The 19914-nt window shown below is 43.6% G+C and overlaps 1 protein-coding gene across 2 annotated transcripts in view; it reads right to left on the bottom strand.

Moving 5' to 3' along the window:
- SLC22A23 (solute carrier family 22 member 23) overlaps nt 1-19914 on the bottom strand; it is a 104923-nt gene that overhangs the window by 18152 nt on the left and 66857 nt on the right. Inside the window, exons 4-6 of one of the 2 annotated variants that reach the window (XM_058812345.1) lie at nt 13092-13260; nt 7757-7884; nt 1276-1365 (exon numbers count right to left, since the gene is read on the bottom strand). In XM_058812345.1, coding sequence (XP_058668328.1) covers nt 1276-1365; nt 7757-7884; nt 13092-13260 — 387 coding nt within the window. The remainder of the gene's footprint in view (nt 1-1275; nt 1366-7756; nt 7885-13091; nt 13261-19914) is intronic. The other variant, XM_058812353.1, reaches the window with a different exon arrangement.

Below are 19914 nucleotides of genomic sequence, written 5' to 3'. Positions count from 1 at the left end.
GCCATTGGAGGAACTGGGTGAGCTTGAGATCCAGCATGTGGCAAAAGCAAGTGAAAATATGAAATTCAATGTGAAGTTCTCAGTGATTAAGGGGAAATGTCCCTGGTGGAAGATAAGCAAAACCTGTGTTGGACTTGGTTATGTACTACTTGAACACAAGTGACTATATGGCACCAGTTTAATGCAGCCATGAGGTATTTGCAATTCAGACAATGAAATACTGGAATTCTTTTACAATATTTGAGAAACTAAAGCTCTGGCAAGCCAGAGTATTGTATTTATAAAAGGAGAGGAGACAGAGAACTTCATCTCAGTACAGGAACAGGGCTGCTCTCTTCTCACATAGCATGAGGAAAGAGATTTAAGATAGGCATAGACAGGAGTGAAAGTGAAAAAAGAACAAACCCAGACAGCAATAGTGTATTTGAATTGAATGCTAAAATGCACCTGCAGTGCAAGAGGAATATGGAGACTGGAATGGCTTTCTAACCAAAGCACTGGACATAAAAACTAACAACACTTAAGATGAACCTCCTTTCATGAAAGCAACTCTGTAACTCCAGGACTCTAATAGCTATGGACTGATTGCAAGGATTTATTTGAATCCTCTATTTCTAATTACATTCAAATAAGATTGAAAAGTCAGACATAAGGTTGCTGTTGCAATCTTCAGTTGCTCATGTGCATTATGACACAGCATTTAGATGACCACACATTAGTTTTTCCCCCAGAATGTTCACTGCAGTTATCCAAGGAGCAGCTATTAAAGACATCTCTGCCTTTCCCATTCAACATGTACCCCTCAGCCTCATTAGCCAAACTTCCCAGTGAGTACAAAAAATCATAGATTTCCTTAGAGACATTCCTACAGTGCTGTCAGAATATATATGTACTTCATAAATGCAAATCTCTACCAACTTCTTGTAAGAGTAATAGCAAAGATTACTCCTGTTTGGAAGCAGGGAGATAAAATAGAGAGGAATTGTGTCCATAATGAGAAAAAATCATGCAGCAATACCCCTTTAGGTGTTGATATAAATGCTCCCATCTTTCTGCAGAACAAGCCCCAGAATTACACGCTAGAGACAGACACTGAAGAAATTGTGGTTAGTGACAGCACTGAAAGGGCCTGATTCCAGGGAAATCTCCATCATGGTACAAGAACATCCCTGACAGACCCAGAGAATGAGTACAGCTCTTCAGGAGGTATTCAGCTTCATTTCCCCAGCACTGTCTTTTTTCTTTCTGCAAGCCTCTGCCTCATTCACTACACACCTTCCAAATTCTGCAACAAATGAGGAACAGACAACAGCTTCATTCCCACATCATCGTCCATCCTATGCACTGATTCGTCCATCCTATGCCCTGTGGAAAAAATAGGTTGTAATCATGTTATTAAAGGCTGGATCATCATGCCTTCATGCCAGGAGGCCAAGCAGGGGTTGCCCAGGCAACCTGACTTCTTGCATTTCCCAGAGCATGACTTGTCAATGCTTTCTAGCGTCACCAGTATTAAAAAAAAAACAAACCACCAACAACAACACAAAGAGCACCTCCAATGTCCTTGTGTGGAGCTGTGGCCATCAGGAGGTTGCAGGCACCCACACATGCATTGCTGCTCTATGTTGTTGAAGCTATGGAGGGAATCTCAGCAAGATGAGCAAGCAAGTTGGGCAGCAGGGAGGGGTGAAGCAAATATTTTAGGAGTGGATTTTGCAAAAGAAGAGCTCTAAGAATGAATCCTTGGGCTTGACAGCTTGCTCTGGAAGGAGGGGAATGCATATGATTGCAGCCCCTTTGGTCTCCATGCTCTAGCTCTCCTCTGCTCTTCCTTCATTGCTTTCCCCCAGTCCCTTGTTGCCCTTGCCTCTCTAAGTCCCCTCCAGCTATCTTTATTCTTTGGTCCCACACTTCTTAAAGTGTCTTATTTCCTCTCTTCTCTGGCCACTGGTCCCCTCTTACTGCTCTCCACTTCCACTTGGTTCTCGAGGTCTCCCTCCTACCGTTCACATCCACATCCAGACTCACCAGCCCTCTCCCCTCTGGTGCCTGTGGGCTGGGGAAATGCCAGCAGCACCAGGGCTTGCTGCCAGCCCTCTGCACATGGTTCCTGGCCCGTAAAGCTGGCTCCTCTGGGAGCATAGGTAGCCCTGTGCACAAAGAGCCAGTGTGCCAGCGGGGCACAAATCAACAGGCGGGAGTGCAGCCAGCAGAGGACTCAACTAGTGAGAAAGAATCATTCAAATTGAAACAGAGGCTGACAGCCCCCTCTTCCTTCTCTTTTTTCTTTTTTTCCCCTTTAAATTTTCTAGCATATTTGGCTTCTCCCAGCGGCATCAAAAGGCACATTCTCAGTAGGCACATTCTCACCCTTTTCCCCCTGATCCCTCCAAAATCTGGGACTGTCAGATATCACTGCTACCTTTGCTGAGGACACATTCAGGGCATGCATGGGCTCTTCTCTTCCATTGCTGTAGACCCAGCCAGTAGAAGAGGACCTAACTGACCAGTTTTGCTTTTGTTCATCACTATCATGTGCAGCACATCCTGAATGAGTTGCACAAAGTCCACGACAGCTACTGGACAACAGGGGCCCAGCAGGAGAAACCCAGACCCTCCTGAAACTGATTTAATATATAAGAGAATAACAGAAATCACTGGCTGGGTTGTTTTTTTTTTTAATTTTGAGATAGAAATCTCTGTGGCTGACACACAGCCTTCAAGCAGCACCTTGAATTGTTTTGATTACATTTCCCACATTTACCTGACCACGCTCTGGGAGCTGCATGGAGCATTTAAGTTTAGCACCATTAAACACCCAAGAAACAGGATCTGGCAAAGAAGGACATCTGGCAGGTTTGTACTTCACTATCACATGGAATCACCTATATTGTGGAACCAGGAAACTTGCTTTTCTTCTCCAGCTAGTGCACTCTTCATCTATCACAAGCTTTAAGCCAGTAGTGCAGTGATGGTGCGATGGTCTAAGGATATGAGTAAAGCTTTGCAGGGAAATAGACTGACTTTCAGACATAAGGCATTTTCATCCTTCCCTCTGCTATTTACCCAGTGGAAAAGGAAAATGCATATAATTACATAGATTCAAGCCTCATGCTTAGGAAAAAAATATACATAGCAAAACAAAACAGAAAAATAGCTTATGTTTAAAGAAAAGTGATGGGAGCATGTTGTTCAGCAGCAAGAAAGATGAAAGAGTATTAATTTTTTTTCTTCAAAGAGAAACACCCTGAAAACCACAGTTTTCCTAACTGCAATCCACACACATACACACACAGAGTACTTATAACCACCTACCCCTGCATCTTCTCCATGTTGTGTCCTGCATGCAAAAGTACTGGCATCTATTTGGCTGCTTTACCTTTGCTGTCCACCTTTGGTGATTACATCAATATTATTTCTCTAAGCTTAGAAAGGAATTTTGGGAAGGAACAGCTATAAGCTCTCTGCCCACAGGAGCACCACTGGTTTGTGTTTCCATCCAGAGATGAGCAAAAAGGGAGCTTTGATTTTTCAAAGCTGGCCAAGCAGTTATTTTCATGTTAAGGACCACCTGAAATGTCTCCCCACACAGGGGAAGCCAAAGAGAGCTGCCCAGGGGTGGGTTTCCATGGAAGCACCATGTGTGACACTTGGGTAGCTGCTGACACAGCAGTGTCTCCAGTGGAGCATTTCCCAGGACACCCAAACACAGCAGGGCTGGGTGCTGGTGCAGCCAAGGCCAGCTTGCAGCAGACAATCTGCTGCAGGCAACAAACAGACCCTTCAACCCCACACAAAGAAAGAGAATGAATTCCATAAAAGTAATGAAAGCCACCTAAAGTGCAACACACCTTTAAAAGGTGTAAGGTTATGGTTGGTGCTCTAGGATTTCCAGTTCCCCTGAACATTCTTTTCTCCATTTTCTTAAACAATCTTCACACTTCCTTATCATTTATGACACTAAGGTCAAAATGACTGTGCCACAGCTGCACTGAATTTTATGTTTGCTTCTCATTCTACAGGGAAACAAGGGAGAGATGGTAAAGTTTCTGGGGAAACTGGTAGTGAAAAACCTGTACTGAATTGATATTATCAAAATATTTAATTTGCTCATGATTGAAGCTGACTTTTTTGGGTAATGCTTTGAAACATATGTCAACAAAATTCAACAAGCCTGTTTAAAAAATGACATTTCAATACACAGTTGAATAAAAATAATTTCCTTGATGCAAAAACAGATTTAAACTTTTATTTCTAAAAGAGGGCAAAATTTAAAGCCAACTGGTGAAATTTTGAGTGAAAACATAACAGGGTAATTTAACCAGGTCTAATTCACCTATGTTTCTTAAGCATTAAGGAAGAAAACGCAACCACATAAATCCAAAAATCTCATTATAAAGGCAAATTATTCCTGCCCAAAATCACAAGGTACACCAAGCACTCAAAAATAAAACCACTTAAAGCTTCTGAGGAAAAAGATCCCTTTATGCAACCGACATCAGCCCTGGGACAGGCTACTGAAGATAAGGGCAATGTAAATTTACAGCACTCTAGACTGCTATCAACACCCCTTGTCTCACTCTAATTTGTTTCCCATGTAAGCACACTCCCACTCCATCTTGCTGGCTGGGCATTGCCCATCAGCTGCCCACCCTCATCTTCCCCTGGCAGGGGTTGTTGTGGCAGCTGCTGGACCTTCCAGCTGCAGCACTGTCTGCACTTCTAGCTCTTGTCTTTAGAGACATCTCCCAGGAGAGCACTGGCAACCACTCCAGCCCAAAGGACTGTCAAAAACAGCAGATAAATTTTGCTTCCTTTCCCCCCTGCCCCACCTTACACATGGGCCACCTCCCCACGGAGCAGAGGCCCTACAGATGGTTAGTGGCACTCACACTACAGGCAGTGTAGCCAATGAATGAGCAAAAGCCTTCAGAAGGCAATAGAAATGGTGTAATTCTTCAGAAAGGAATATCAGCCTGCTCACTGCTTGGAGAGCAATTGAAAATTAAATTTTCTTGCATCCCAGAATTATTTTGTCCTCTTGAACACTGCTTCTTTTTACTATGGGATTCATATCAAGTGCCAAAATAGGTATATATGAAACACCTGTAACTCCTGTAATGATCTGTTATATCGGACACACTAATTTGATTGGTATGTATGAGTAAAATTACAGTGGGATTTTCAGCTGGAAGGGACTGCAAGTGAGCAGTTTGTCATTTAAATACATTGGGAGTAATTCAATCACAGGAGCCTGTTACAACAATGCAGTGAGCAATAATCAACAGCAACACAATGGCCCCTAACTAAAGCAAAACATTTTCCAGCCCTTTCAGATGGAAAACAAAGAATCAAACAAATCACAAAACAAAAATCCCTCCACACAGATAGGAAAGCTCAACAATGGAATAAAGGGAAAACAAGGGATATCTGCATCAGTCTCAATGCATCCTTTCTCCCAGACAAGTACCAGTTTTTTACCCATCCATGCTAGAGCAGCTGTGGACATGTTATTGCAGCACACAAGAGCAGAGAAAGGGTTCCTTCTCCTTCCTGACCCACTGAAGGCCTGCAGCTTGATCACATTCTTAATTCAACAATCCTACTGTATTCCTGTCCTCGCTCAGACCATCAATGCCCCCATGCACCCAGAATGAGAGAGGTGATCCTTCCTTCAGCAGTTTGTAGTTAATCTTATTTCATTCTTTTGATACTGCTCTTCTCTTACTCTTCCTACAGAAACGCAGCTTCCCTCCAGGGCTGCATCAGAAAAGCCTTTAAGTGTGGGGCTGCAGAAAGAGTTTAAAGAGAAAAAGTGAGGGAAGAAGTAATAAAATACCCCAACAATCTCATCATCAACAAGGAGGCAGAAATGACCATGTTCTGAATAATTTATAAATTGCAAATGGTGCTGCACTGACAACTGCTATATCTAAATGTATTTGCAGTCAGAGGATCCATAGTATCAAGGTGTGCAATAATGTTCTGTTTTTCCACATGAAAGGGAGTCCCTTCCTTAAACAAGAGTGTGCTCCTACCATGAAATTGCTGAGAAAAGTAATCAGTCACAAATAATAGTCACAAAGCCATTTTGAAATTTAGCATTCCTCCATGGGCAATATCATTATACATAGCTTAAATAAATCCCTCCAGCACACAGTTGTCTTTATTATTTTCCTCAAAGGAAACATAGGTAATTAGTTTTTTCTTTCACCTAAAATATGTTTTATTTCATCTGCAAATTCAAGAAGCTTACTGACAAAAGCCAAATTTAGGAATTGGTTGGGAAACTCCAAGGCCAATTGTTGGCTTAGGGACCCATCATTTCTCAAGATCCATAATTTATCCTGAGGAAGACCTGCAAACATGAGGTGGGGAGGATATCAACAGGTTAATGACAGCTCTCACACCCCTAATGCTTTCCAAAACTTTACCAGAAAAATGGTATTTACACTGCAAAGCCACGTTGTGTGATGCAGATCCAGGAACTGTAACCCCAGACACACAATTACATGCAAGCCAGCTAATTAACACCAGTGTGCTCACTGCACCACAAACCACACCAGTGACCTGGGAATGTGTACCAGAGATCCTGAACTGGGCTTTCCACCCCTCACTGATGGAGATTGATTTATTCATTAGGCACTGATGTTAATGGTGACAGTTTTCTATCTTGGATTAAGCCTGTTCCAGCGCTGAATGACGGCTTTAACACTGACTGACAGAAACCACAGTTACCCCAGAGATCCTCAATAAGGATCAGACAAGCACAGAACCATCACTTCTGCCCTCTGGCAGAGCTACTGGCTGAGGCTCCCCTGCAGCCCCTGCAGAGGTCAGAGCAGCTAGTGTTGGAAAAGCAGGGGAAATGTTTCCACCATCTTCTGACAAGTGGGTAGTGTGATACAGATTGCAAATGACAGTGCAAAATGGGTGTTTATGGGCAGAATCAAGCCTGTGAGAAGAAAAAGGGGAGCCTGAACTAAATCTGACAGGTGCACTGGGGAGATAAAGATCCAGAAGCTCTTTTCCTTTGTTGTAATTAGACAAACACACATACACACACGCACAGAGTCTCTTCTGCACAGCAATCCACAAGACAGGATCTTGGCTTTTTCAGTGACAATTTTGGTGATGAGGGAAGCCAGCTCTTTCTAAAAGCATCAGTAAACAAAGGAATTGATACTTCAGACTCTCAAGCAAAAACTGCACCCTACCACTGTCACTCGCAGCAACCCTCCATCCCTAAAGCAGCATCACTCAGATGATGCAGGAGAGGAGAGCAAAACAGCTCTTGGAGCAAAGCTTTAAAGAGAAACTCTAACGTGGTTTAAGTTTCCCATGGGGCTGGCACTTTAGAATAGGGGGTTTGGGTGCTGCTGCTTCTCCAAACCAACAGAGTAAGTGCTGGGTGATGGGCAGGATCCCAGCAAGCAGCTTCCTTAAACCCCAGTTTCCAGAGGCACACAGAGCTGAAGGCGCACTCTTGTAGCCATGGTAAAATTCTTCAAGAGATGTCTCTAAAGACACACGGCACTGCAAGACAAGACTATAATTACTAGGACTGTTCAACACGCCATGGAGCTTTTAACACAGTGCTGGAGTTTGGAATGGGTTTTCAAGAGCAGAATGAATGAATGAACGAATGAATGAGATGATTTACAGGCAATAAATGGACAATTTAATTCTGGGCAGTGATGCCACATGCAGCCATTGGAGAAGAGCTGGGGGGTTTGCAGTTGTCTGTCCAACTCACCAGGTACCACTCCTTTGATGTCGCTTTCTGTGCTCATCCTGTTCTTGTGCGTGAGCTGAAGGATCAGCTCCTTGGATGCCTCAAACTGTTGTGTAGCCATCAACCACCGAAGAGACTCTGGGAAAATACTTTAAAGAGGGAAAACAGGTTAGGGCTGCTTCCAGTTTTCTGTCAGAGGATGAACAGGTAGAGTTTTGGTTGCTTATTTAACCACTCAGAAGCTATGTAATTATTTCAAAATACAGAAGAATAATTTATGAAACAAAAAAGAGAGAAAACAGATTTAGAATGTGCAATTTTATGATATTTTCTTTTACCCTGATTCACAAATCATAGAGCAAGTATCCTATCACATGGAAATACGGCACATTGGAATTTTATAACATATTACAGGTGCTCTGTCCATTAATATAACTTGAAAGAAATGAGAGGAAGAGGCAGCGCTGTCTGCAATAGACATTTGATGCCAAAAAGGGAGTGAATGAGATGAGCAGTTCACACATGGTAATTCAGACCAAAGAAAGAAAACAGCTGACAGAAGTAATTTGGGTTATCTTTTAAAGACAGATGAAAGAGAAGAATTACTTCTTAGGATCATAAGCTTCCCTGACTAAAGATAATATTTTGTTAGCTGCCTTAAAAACATATATATGCATACAGTTAAAAAAGTCCACTTTCCATCCAATTGTTTCTTACAAGTGCTGATATTAACCAGATCAATGAGCTTAACTGGTCACTCTCGTTTTTTTTTTTCAATAATACAAAAGACATGAAAACTTTCAGATCTCACTCTGGTTTTTTTCATGTTGAGACTTTGTTTTTATTGTTCTTCCAAAAGACCGTATTAAAAACAAATTTAACAACTACTTTTAACTTCAAATACATAATAAACCCTCAAACTTCCTTCACAAAACACTGATCTTTGCTGTGGATGCTGCCCAGTTCTTGTCCTTCTAAGCAGCCAATTGCACCATTATCGTACTATCTCTGAGGGCTGATACATTTTGGAAAACACCTTAGCAAAGCCTCCAACTGAGACACAGAAATTATTTTTGGAAGAAGAAATAAAAAGGAGAGAAATCAGGCAGACTGCAATCTAAATTATATCAGCCAATAAAAACATGTAACAACTATGATGACAGCCATTCAGCTTGACAGCTTATTTACTACGCCTCGTGCTGCACAGATGATTTAGCACATCTTTCAGCAGAAAGTCTTGTAAAGAAAAAGCATTTTTTTTTTAAAGTACTAAGAATTTTTTGAATGCAAAATCTCTGCATGCTTGGCCGTGGTGAGGGTACAGCCTCAGCCACCAGCCTGTAAGTTTTAGATTTTCAGCAGTCTGCTCACAGGTTCCAAACAACAAGTCCTGTGATGACCACCCACACAGAGGGAAAGGAAAGGAGCCACAAGGATGGGCTTCACAGGCTGGGCACAAACATGTCTCTTATCTTCTGGGTCTTGCAAGTTGCTCAGACTGGAAGTGCTGAAGCCTAGCATCTTTCAGGTGTTCCATCTCTCAGTGTGAGCAGTGAGAGATTCCTTAGGGACACTTAAAAGTCCATGGGCTGCCTTGAGTCCAGGCCATCAATCCAGTAACATTCAATAAGAACTCCCATGGTCACAAATTCTCCAACAGTGTGACACACCAAGTCTGGTTGCACCCAATGGACTCTCATGGCCAGAGTAGAAGTCCGGTCACATTCAATAAATCTCATGGCCAGATGCAAGTATCACTTACTGAGCAACAGGAATTGTTCTTGGGTTGCTGGTGATAAATACACTGTCTGTGGAAGCACACACCAATAATACTTACAGTATGAATGACAGCCATTGACAAATGCATTAAATTGTGAGATGACTAAGTAGCACTAAAAGTATGATCACAAACACAAGCTTGCTTTTTGAATTTCCTGAAAAAGCACTCAGTATTTGTGAGTGTTCGAGTCTCACACAACAGGTGGTGAGAGAGGAGATAGGTATAGCCCATCGATGGCCCAAGGATACAAAGGCGCAGCCTCCTCTGACCTCCTTCCTCGATTAAGCTACAATTATAATGTTTTCTTTGAGGGAAGGGAAAGGTAAAGTTACAGGTGATGTCATTTCATGTTTAGGTTGGAATTTTTGTGACTTCAGTCATTAGCATATGAGGGGGTAAAAAATAATACATATTTTTGAGCTAATGTCACAAAGTTCAGCTTTTGGTCACCTTTTGGGTAATTCCTTTGGCTTACAGTTCCCATCAGCTCCATTGTTTTAAACAGAGCATGACCACAAGCCCTTTGTGCCACTCCATCCTTTGTTTCCTGCCTCCCCTAGAGCAGTACATCACACTCCCTCAGTGCTCCTGCTCCAAGGTGTGCAGACAGCTTGTCCCTGGTGAACCACAGCCAATGCATGCGCTCCTTCCTGCTGACCTTTGATTTTCAGTATTTTCCTCATATAGCTGGCTGATAGTCTGCTATCTCCTCCATCAGTAAGCAAAGGGCCATGCTTTCACAGGCAAGGAAAGAACTGGGGGTGGGAGAAATCCTAAGAGGAAAGAATCCTTGATAAAGACCAGGAAGGTACCACATGTAGCTGGAAGAACTGTGATTCTGCGCAGATGGATGGAAAATGGATGCCCATGGAAAGGCTGCAATGTGTTGTCAATTAGGGGGCTGCCTCAGGTCAACAAACACAGTAATTGCAACTTTGTGTCTTGGTGCGAGTAAATCCTATCTAAAAGCACCAGAAAAGAACCAGCCAACTCTTTCAATTTCTTCAGTTTTGGTTAGAGGGAAGCAGTTTATTTCAAATTATTGATGCCTTTACTGACATTCATGGCATCATCCTGTCTGGAGCTTCCTTTGAGAAGAAATAAGGTCTCTGTATAGTTAGAGTTCCACTTCCCTTATGGCTCTAATACATACACACACTTGAAAGGAGTCTAACTTCTATTAAATTATCTTTATACCCCTGTCACAACGCCCTGTGCCCATGTCTGACGTACATGGGTGCCTTTCTGCCCTTCCAGAATGACCTAAGAGCCCAGTAGGGGTATCTGCTCCATACTTTTGTATCCAAGCCCATCTCCCCAACCCTCCTAGACAAAAATGCTGCCTTCCCCTTTTCTCCCATCTGGGCCCAGCTTCCCAATCCACTCAGCCATGCACCTCCTGGGGACTGCGTAGCCTGCCATGTGCATGTGGCCAACAGAAGAGCAAAACCATGGGTGGGAAGAGGGCCAAGCCCCAGCCTGGAGGGGCAAACAGCACTCTCACAGCAGGAGATGGAAGTAAAGAGAGTACAGAAAAGGAGGAGGCAGTGCAGGGGCTATTTGCAGCATCTGTTGACTCACTGCTTTGGGTACATGATGGGGAATTAGCAAGCAGTGCAGTTTTCCAGTTCTTCTTTTATTACCAATCAGTTAGCTTTCTTCCTTTATCTGTAACACCCGCTGTGGGTCCACGTTCCATTTGGAAGGAAAGAAAGAGGTAATGAAATGGTAACACTTCCCAGAGAATATGCAACAGATGGAAGCAAAGAGCCTAAGAGAAAAGTACATACTGTACTGACAATATAATTAAAGAGGCATCCCAACCAAGGTTCATTTCTGCAAATGCAAAAACCTTGGGCAACACAAATCCCCATCCTCTGGCTATTACCACTACTTCTCAAGTTGCTATGCTCCACAATATATAAGGGGGACTTATTTGCTTGGTTTGCCTGCCCTGTCCAGCTAAAAAGCCACAGAGTTCTTGCAGATTACAGCATAATTTTTGGCATTTCCTATCCCTTTCAATGTCACTCAGGAATGACCTCTCAACAGGAATGTGTGAGACCCAGCCAAAGCCACCCGAAAAATGTGCGGCCTCCAGAAGACTGCTGAGGGATGCCTGTTCTCCATGCCATCCCCCATGCTCATTAGGCATCTCCATACTACTGCACCATCCTTTTGGACACAAATGTCTGTAAATACTCTGTTTGATATTGTGTTTTATCCAGTGGTGGACATGAAGTATTTCAGCTGGCAGGCATTACTACATGAAGCTTTGGAGCAGACCAGCACGTGTATAGCATACAGCAGGTGAGGGAGAGAAGAACAGCGTCACAGATTAACAAAAACACTCTTCATTATTCATCAAAGAGGTAGATGAGGCTGTCAAGATGAGGCTATTTAAATTCTATATGTTGGAATACAGGGGTAACCCCCTGCCCCTGCTGTCATTATTTTCAAGGGATTTTTAACTCTCCTGAGTGCACATTTTGCCCATGCTGAGGCATATCTGCCTTGGGAATAAGCAGTGAAATCCCCACCGAGGGTTACCACCATCAACACAGGAGGGGTCTGTAAGAAGTTAATACAAAAATATAACTGTTACATAGTGCAACATGTTTTTACATGTTGTAACTTGTCAGGCATTACAACTAGCAGCCTAGCTCACCACGGTACCTAACAAGCTTGGTCCTGCACAGAGTGGTGCATTCTTCTCAGTGTACAATAATGAAATATTTTAGACTTGTTAGTGTTCTTATTGTTATGGTTTTGTACGACACTACTCTCAGAAGCCTCTGTTGTCTTATGCTGCCACTGCGTGTCACTATTAAGACAGAGCAACAAAGAAAGAATTTTTTTGAATGTTTATAAAGTCATGGTGGAGATGGACCTGGCACTATTCCCAAGGTGAAAGCCATCCTACTTGTCTCAGACAGCTGTACCAACACCACAGTGCCACAGGCACAGATGAGTGGGACTGGTTGGGAGTGGGGAATTCCTTGTAGGAACAATCCCAAGCCAATGCCTGGCACAGACCAGCCACCCGACTTCAGCATAGCATGTGCTAATTTGGGCAAAATCAAGTCTAGTTCAGGGCTGACTACCTCAGGCATACAAAACATCCCAGCGTGCTTGTTCCAGGGCTGACAGACGTTATTTGTAACTTTTCTTGGATCAAAGAAACCAACAGTGTCAGTCCAGAACCACAACATAAGTATTAAGGGAAAATATAGCCATGCAGTCACAATCTGACAACAGCCAGGCTGGGATGCATCTTCTCAAGAACTATTTTAGTGCTTAAAGGGGACGTGAAAGCCAGAATAATAACAAAGTACAGCTTCACCTCAGTGAAAGGGGACTGTCTCCCAAGCGCCCAGTGTGTTGCAGGTTGTAGCATATTTGCATGCTACCGCAGATTATAAAGTTATTATTTTTTTGAAAGTCAAGCTTTGCACAAGGTGGATGGAAGAACAAGGGGAAAGGAATATGTATTGTGAAGCACACACTCTTCCTGAGAGTGGAGCATCTCCCAAGTCCAACATCAGGGGCTCGTTGGCAGGAGGAAGAAATACTTACACCCAGTAAAACAGCATCAGCAGGAAGGGACAGATGATGACTGCCTGGAGGACCTGCCAGTCCCTGCAGAGGGCAGCCAGCCCTGGCATGAGGAACTGCCCTGCCATCTCGATGAAGCTCGCCACCATGGTGATCATGAACCGGTGCCTGGGAGGACAGAGCTCTATCCCTGAAACACAGAGCACACAGACAGTCAGCCCCACCAGCAAAGACACCCCCAGAGCATCTCCAGGAAACTTTAAGGGAGGTCATGTCCTGCAGGAGCTTTGGTCAAAGCTCTGCAGAATCAAATAAGTTTTGCTTCCTCCCATATTTAGGCTCACCCAGCTGTCTGTGGTGAAACTTCCATTTACCTGCTGCATCCTCACTGCCAGATTTCCTTCAGTGTCTGCCTAGAGAAGCATTTTACTTAACAACAAGGTGTTTATTTTTAAAAGAGAATGTATGGTCAAACACAAGCCAAAGATCTTGGGTCATGGCTTTTCACACATCTCAGAGACACCACCTGCCTTTCCAAACAGTTTGCTGGGAGCTGGAAGAGCACAGCTCTCAGCAGGATTCAGGCACCCAGCTCAAATGGGATGCCACCTGCCCACACTTAATATGCTTTGACTCAGCCAATTCCAAGCTGGATTTTGCTGAGTGTGTTGTTTCTGGGTTTGCTTTTCCCAATAGCTTATCTTGATCAACTTTCAAACAGGCCAACCTCCCATCTGTCTTATCCTGCCCTCCATCCTTCCTTTTGCTGTGGGGCAATTTACCACCATCACTGGTCTCTCTGGTTGCCTCAGCTGTCTTGTGACAAGTGAGTAGATAAAACTCAGTTCACTAGGTCAAATATTTCCTTAAACCCTGAACCCTGGCTAGCTTTATTCAGTCAGAAGATGAATCTGTCAGAATCACAGCCTAACAACAAAATTTTAAAAAAGTCACAGAAGAAATAGCAAACACAAAAATGGTACTGGCTTGTGGAAATCTTTTCACCAGTAAGATTGTAATGGAAGCCTCTATATCATATTTCCCATTTGCCCACATTCACTTGCACAGACTAATACTTTAGCTCAATAAACCTGCCACAAATGTTGTGTAGCACTTATTGAAACGCTGATACAGAAAGAGGCCTGTAAACATTCGTGATATGTTGCTGTCAGCATTGTTGCTTTTCTATGGGATGTTTTCTGTGGTGGTTTTAAATTAGAATTTAATGGTTATTAAAATTTTAACTGAAAAGCCCTAAGAAAATAGGAAGAGATGACAGCTGCTCCTTCATTCACTCTCTGACCTGCAATTTGCATTTATCACTGTAACACAGATTTAAACTAACTGACCAGGAACTAACTTGTAGATCAAATGTAGGATTAAACACCACACATTTTGTTCCCTTTCTTTTCAGCCAATACAAAAACTACCAATGGATTTTTGCCAATAAAAAAAGAAACTGTATCTGTTGTCAGGCAGCCCAAATTTTCATTAGCCTAACCACAAACACAGCAGCTTTGGAAACAAAAAGGGGAGAAAAAGCTCTCAAAGACTCTCACATGCTATAAAAGGCTTTTACATTTTAAATTGGTAAAAAAGATTAAAACACAGAGCTCCTTATGACATTAATATGGTTTCATTCTTACTAATGAAGTATCCCAAGCCTAGGAAATTTTTGTTGTTCTATGCAAAGAGGTCATTTCCGTTTTATTTCTCTAATCTCCAGATATAAAGTGCTTCTGTTTGTTTTTCTAAACCTTAAAGTAACAGTTACTCACACTTCAATATTCCTTCATTAAGTACAAGGTCGAGTTTTGTTGCCATAGAAACAGGAAGTCTGCATTAGATATGTAAGGCTTTAGCATTTCAATTGCATTGCTCAGGTTAGTATCAGGTAAAAATAAAAATAACCGAGATATCAACTTGTATATAAAGTCAGGAAGCAGTGACCAAATAATAAAAGTATATTTTATTAAGTCACTGGTGCACAGTAAAAAACTCTGCATGCAGCAGTTACTCATTGTATAGAAAGGAAATAGCTTCAGAGATTGTTTAGCATCTATTTTCTTCTCTGGATTATCACATGCATATGATCAGTTTCTGCCCTTTCCTCTAAAAAAGCTGGAGATGACAAGAAAATAATCTCTGCTCTAGCTGGGTGAGTGTGACTTTTAGGCAACACCAGCAGCATATGAAATACCACATCTCTGTTGAAATGCTTTACATATGAGGACAGCCTACTGACTTTCCAACATATCTAGCTTCAATTTCATATGATAAAAGATTCAGCACTGCAGTTTTTAGCAGGCATCTCTCAGTGAACCCTTTCCCACCCCTGCAGCAGAGCCACCCTCGGCAGCAGCCTTGCCCTGGCAGCAGGAAAGGCACCCAGCTGATGCTCACACTGGGGCTCCATGCACCCAGGAGGCCTCTGTGGCTGCAACCATTTCCACCAAGCTCACATGACCAAAATACCAGCTCAGATCAAATTACTCCAAGACTGAGATCAGCTTTACCCACCCATGGCAAATTGAGCAAGCAAGCTCCAGCTCCCCAAATCAATGAGAAAGTTTCCATCTCAGTTACTTGGTGGAGCATGGAGCAAACCCTCATCATACACACTAATCATGGAAATCATCATCAATACCAAAAACTCCCAGATACATACATTTGCTCCACTTGGAAAATTTTGTGTGAGCAAGGAGATATGCATAGGAAGGATTTTGCTTCCTTTCCTAGCGTTCCTACTCAGTCAGAGCAGCACATCCAACTCAGAGACCTAATTTCCCTAAGGCCCAGGCAAGTGATTGTATGGGCAAGTTGAAACCTGCATGCCAAGCTGTCTTGCAGTACATGGGCAGTGAGATCAGGCATGCTCAGGACATGTGGGACACACTCTCTCACAATGTCTATCATGCTCAGGACACATGGGACTCACTCTCTCACAGGCAATAAGCACTCAGCAACAGTGGACAAACAACCCAGACCCAGACACCCCCTAAGGCAAAACTGCTCCCAGCCTGAGGGCAGCTGTCTTACCTCAGGTGTGATCCAGACCTGGGACCCACCGGCATCCCAGGCACAGGGCACTGAACACATGAGACATGCACAGCATACTGCACCTCTGGCTGGGAAATCTGGATTTCCTGGGGCCAGATGTGTTATGCCCACGAGCACTCAGGTTTGCTGGGGTGTGAGTGAGGGAGCTACTGAAGCAGCTCTGCAGCACCCTGGGGCTCAGCCCCACTGCTCTGTGCAGGATGTCACTGCTCTGGGCAGTGAAAACCACAGGTCGGACAACAGCTTAACCAGGCAAATGGAACAGGCACTGGTGACAATAGGTACAAGGACTTTACATCAGAAAGGGCAAAATGTCTTTGCTAACAGCTTCTCTCCCTGGCACTGGGATGGACAAACTAGGCTGGTATCCTTTACAACAGTTTTTCAGGCAACCTCTTCTGAAAAGAAGATGGCAAAGTCAGACAAAATCACAGTAAGTATGCCACAGCCTGATATCTGAAATGCTGTCCTCTCCCCTTTCCAACTGTTTTTTTTCCTCCCATTCTCTCCATCTGCAGCTGTGGAAGGAGCAGTCTGGGAACATACAGACAGGACACCGGGAAGAACTGCAGTATTACTGGGTTCACATCAGCTCATGTAGCCACAGAGCATGGCCCTGCATGGCCCATCTCCTCCAAATCCCACCAGGCAAGCTGTCCCTGCCATGGAGGGACTAAGATCCACATCCTGTCCTTTCTCACTCCATCTTGCACTTCCACACTGCTAACAATCTGTTTCACATTTCAGAAACCCTCTCGTTTTTCTTAGAAGGCTGACATTTATTCTCAGAATATTTGCTCAAGGATGAAAGGCAAATACTTCTATTTAAAAAAAAATAAAGAAGTTAAGTCATTTGCAAATAGCATATCAAGAGGAAAAAGAGGCTACATTGCACTGCTTGAACAACTCTCTAGCATTCACCTTCCCATCTCCAGACCCAAAACACAAAGCAATCCTTGTTCTGCAGCCCAAGTTTTAGCTCCATCTGAAACCACAAGGTAGCAGCTTTTTGTGCCTTTCCAGTGTTCTCTCCCTGCCCAGTTTCCATCTGTAAGCCACCGAGACTGTAATTATATAGGAGTATCCCTTGGAGAAAATGGCCAAGACGAAGCACCTGCTGGCCAACAGCATTCACACTGAAAAAAATCCCCAAGGAGACAGTGACAGTCTGATTCTAGATTCACACTCACAGTTGCACATTATATTAAAAAAAAACAGACAAAACCCCCCAGTTTCTGTCAATTTCCCCCATATTACTGCACACCGAATACTCTCAATTCCTTCCATCTTAGCACTGCTCTGAGACATTCCTCCTCTTCAAAAGGGAGGAAAAAGATGAGACTCAGGTGAAAAACACTCATAATTTGAGAAGGATTCCCTGGCAACATAGCTTTAGGTGTAAAATGTGGGACACCAGAAATTCCCAGAGGAAGTAACAGCCTACAGCACCAAGGCTGTGTTTGCCTCAGCCCTGCTCAGCCAAAAGTCAAGCGCAGGATGTGACCTTGAGAAAGAATTTTGCATTTGGACTCTGCTTTTCATCAGAGCACAAAAGGAAAGGAAAAAGCCTCGAAGAGTATTCAGTTTCCCAAGCTGTTCAGCACCTCCAGCACGTCCCACCACCTCTGTGCTCCCTGAGGTCACCCTTTTGGCATGGTGAGCTCCGCCACCTCCGTCACAGTGATCTTGAAGACTGCTGGGAGGTGACCCTGTCCCTGCTGCTGCTGTGTTTCCTAATTCCCAACAAGCTCTCTCAAACCTCTGGGACCTTGTCTTCCTCCAACACTCTCTGTGGGATTTGCCCTCTGCTGCAAACAAATCGTCTCACTGGATTCTCCTGGAATAACATGGCCCCCAAGGTAGCTTTTGGCTAGCTGACCAGATAAAATTGCAGCAAAAAACTATCAATAACTCCCAGACTAGATTACAGCTGGCTGCTAGGGGGACAGGAAAATAAAATCCAACATATCTGCTTATATACACAAATTTCCCCTTGGTTACCAGACACAAACTTCTAAGAGCTGCAAGCCCTACCCATGGGCTACATACACTTCCATCTCTCAGTTAGCACACTTCTGATTCAGTCCTGGCTGAAATGGCCCAAGCTAAGACAACACTCACTCCTGCATGAATTCAGACAAGGAGCACATCATCTTGATTGCCTTTGCTGGCACCACAAGCAAAGAAGCATCATGTGTAAACACAGTTTATTAGGGAACAGCAAATGAAGTAACTTGTGGAAGTAAAGGTTATCACACACACTGCCGTGCACAGACAGCCACCAATTGATGTAAGCACAGGACAGAGACAGAGTGAAAGGGAAGGAAAAATCTAATTTCCTCTCTGGAGAAATCCAATCCACTGCCACGAAAAGGGAACAGTAATAGACTCAAACTCCACTGGCTGAGTAATAGTATTATTTTCCCCTAACAGCACATCAGGACAGAAGTTATTCTAAAATACACCTGTGAGCTGACACAGGTGCTCCTTCAAAGGTACTTTTCCACACATCATCAATTTGGTGAGAGTTCTTTTGAACAGATGCTAGCCCACCATTTAATTAACACATTTAATATGTGTCAAATCAGTCCCTGAGCACTGACATAAGCTGAGCTGACGGAGCCATCAGGCTGGCACCAGGGCAGGCAGCCAGCACGACACCTCACCAGATGTGCAGCAGCACACTTAATTCCTGACCTCAATAGATTGCCTGGATCTAATGCATGGAGCTGTCTTGATAAGGAAATATCTAATCAGAACAGAATTCTTTTTTATCAAAACTAATTCAGGTGACCAACTGGTATACAAAGACCAGGATAGTGCCAAAACTAATGCCAGGCAAAATACCCTTTAGATGCACTGTGCAGCCTCACAGAGAGGCATAGCATGAAAAAAAAGTAAATATAGCTATACCTCTCATGCAAAATCCAACTAAAAAACAAGGTGCAACCTTCCCTCTCTTTACTTTCCACATGCCTGACTTGCTCCTGTAAGGCACAATTGAGTAACACACCATCCCTATTCCAGACCTGATACTGCTCAGCTGTGTCACAGTATCTTAGGAGGAGCTCTCTGAGCTGCAGACAGTCTGTAGCTACCCACAAGTGGAGGGTTTGGACCACCAGCACAGAGCCAGGTTGGATTCAATGCAGGGTGTTTACTTAATCCTCATTAACTCAGTTGCAGGAGCTGTGGACTTCCCAGGCACAATGTATATGCAGCCGGGCAGGGCAGGACAAGGCTGATCCCAGCTCCTGCAGGGACAGGAGACCCTGAGCAGAAGCTGCCTGACCAGTGTGTGGATGCAGAGATGTCTGCAACCATGCCCTGGATGCAAGCTGCTGCCCAGGGAGCATCAGTGGCAGGGAAAGAAGCACGTATCATTCCCCTGTTCATCCCATGGCATCTGCATTTGCCAAGTTTTACATTGCACAAGACAAAAAACATCTTACAAAACAGATGGCTGACTGCATAAGAAACCTTTAATACACCATGTTGCCTGCCATATACAAAGTAATAAACCCAAAGAAATGTTAAATCACTTTTGAGGTGCTGCAGTTGCCATCTCTCCTACTTCCAGAGGAAAGCAGCAGCAGCAGCATCTCCACAGCTCCCAGCCAACACTGACTTTTGGTGACAGCTCCTGGATGTGAGTAACAGCATTCTGAAACAACACTGAGAGAATGTCCCTGGAAACCTAAACAGCAGGGACAAGGAGCATGAGAAATGGGTAGATAGAGAACACACTAATTTCAGTATAAAGATGGCTTAAATTAAATGCAGT

This window comes from Ammospiza caudacuta, chromosome 1, assembly GCF_027887145.1.
Source record: "Ammospiza caudacuta isolate bAmmCau1 chromosome 1, bAmmCau1.pri, whole genome shotgun sequence".
Classification (NCBI taxonomy): domain Eukaryota; kingdom Metazoa; phylum Chordata; class Aves; order Passeriformes; family Passerellidae; genus Ammospiza; species Ammospiza caudacuta.
Note: the sequence above shows the minus strand (reverse complement) of the source record. Positions and strands in the feature narration are given on the sequence as shown.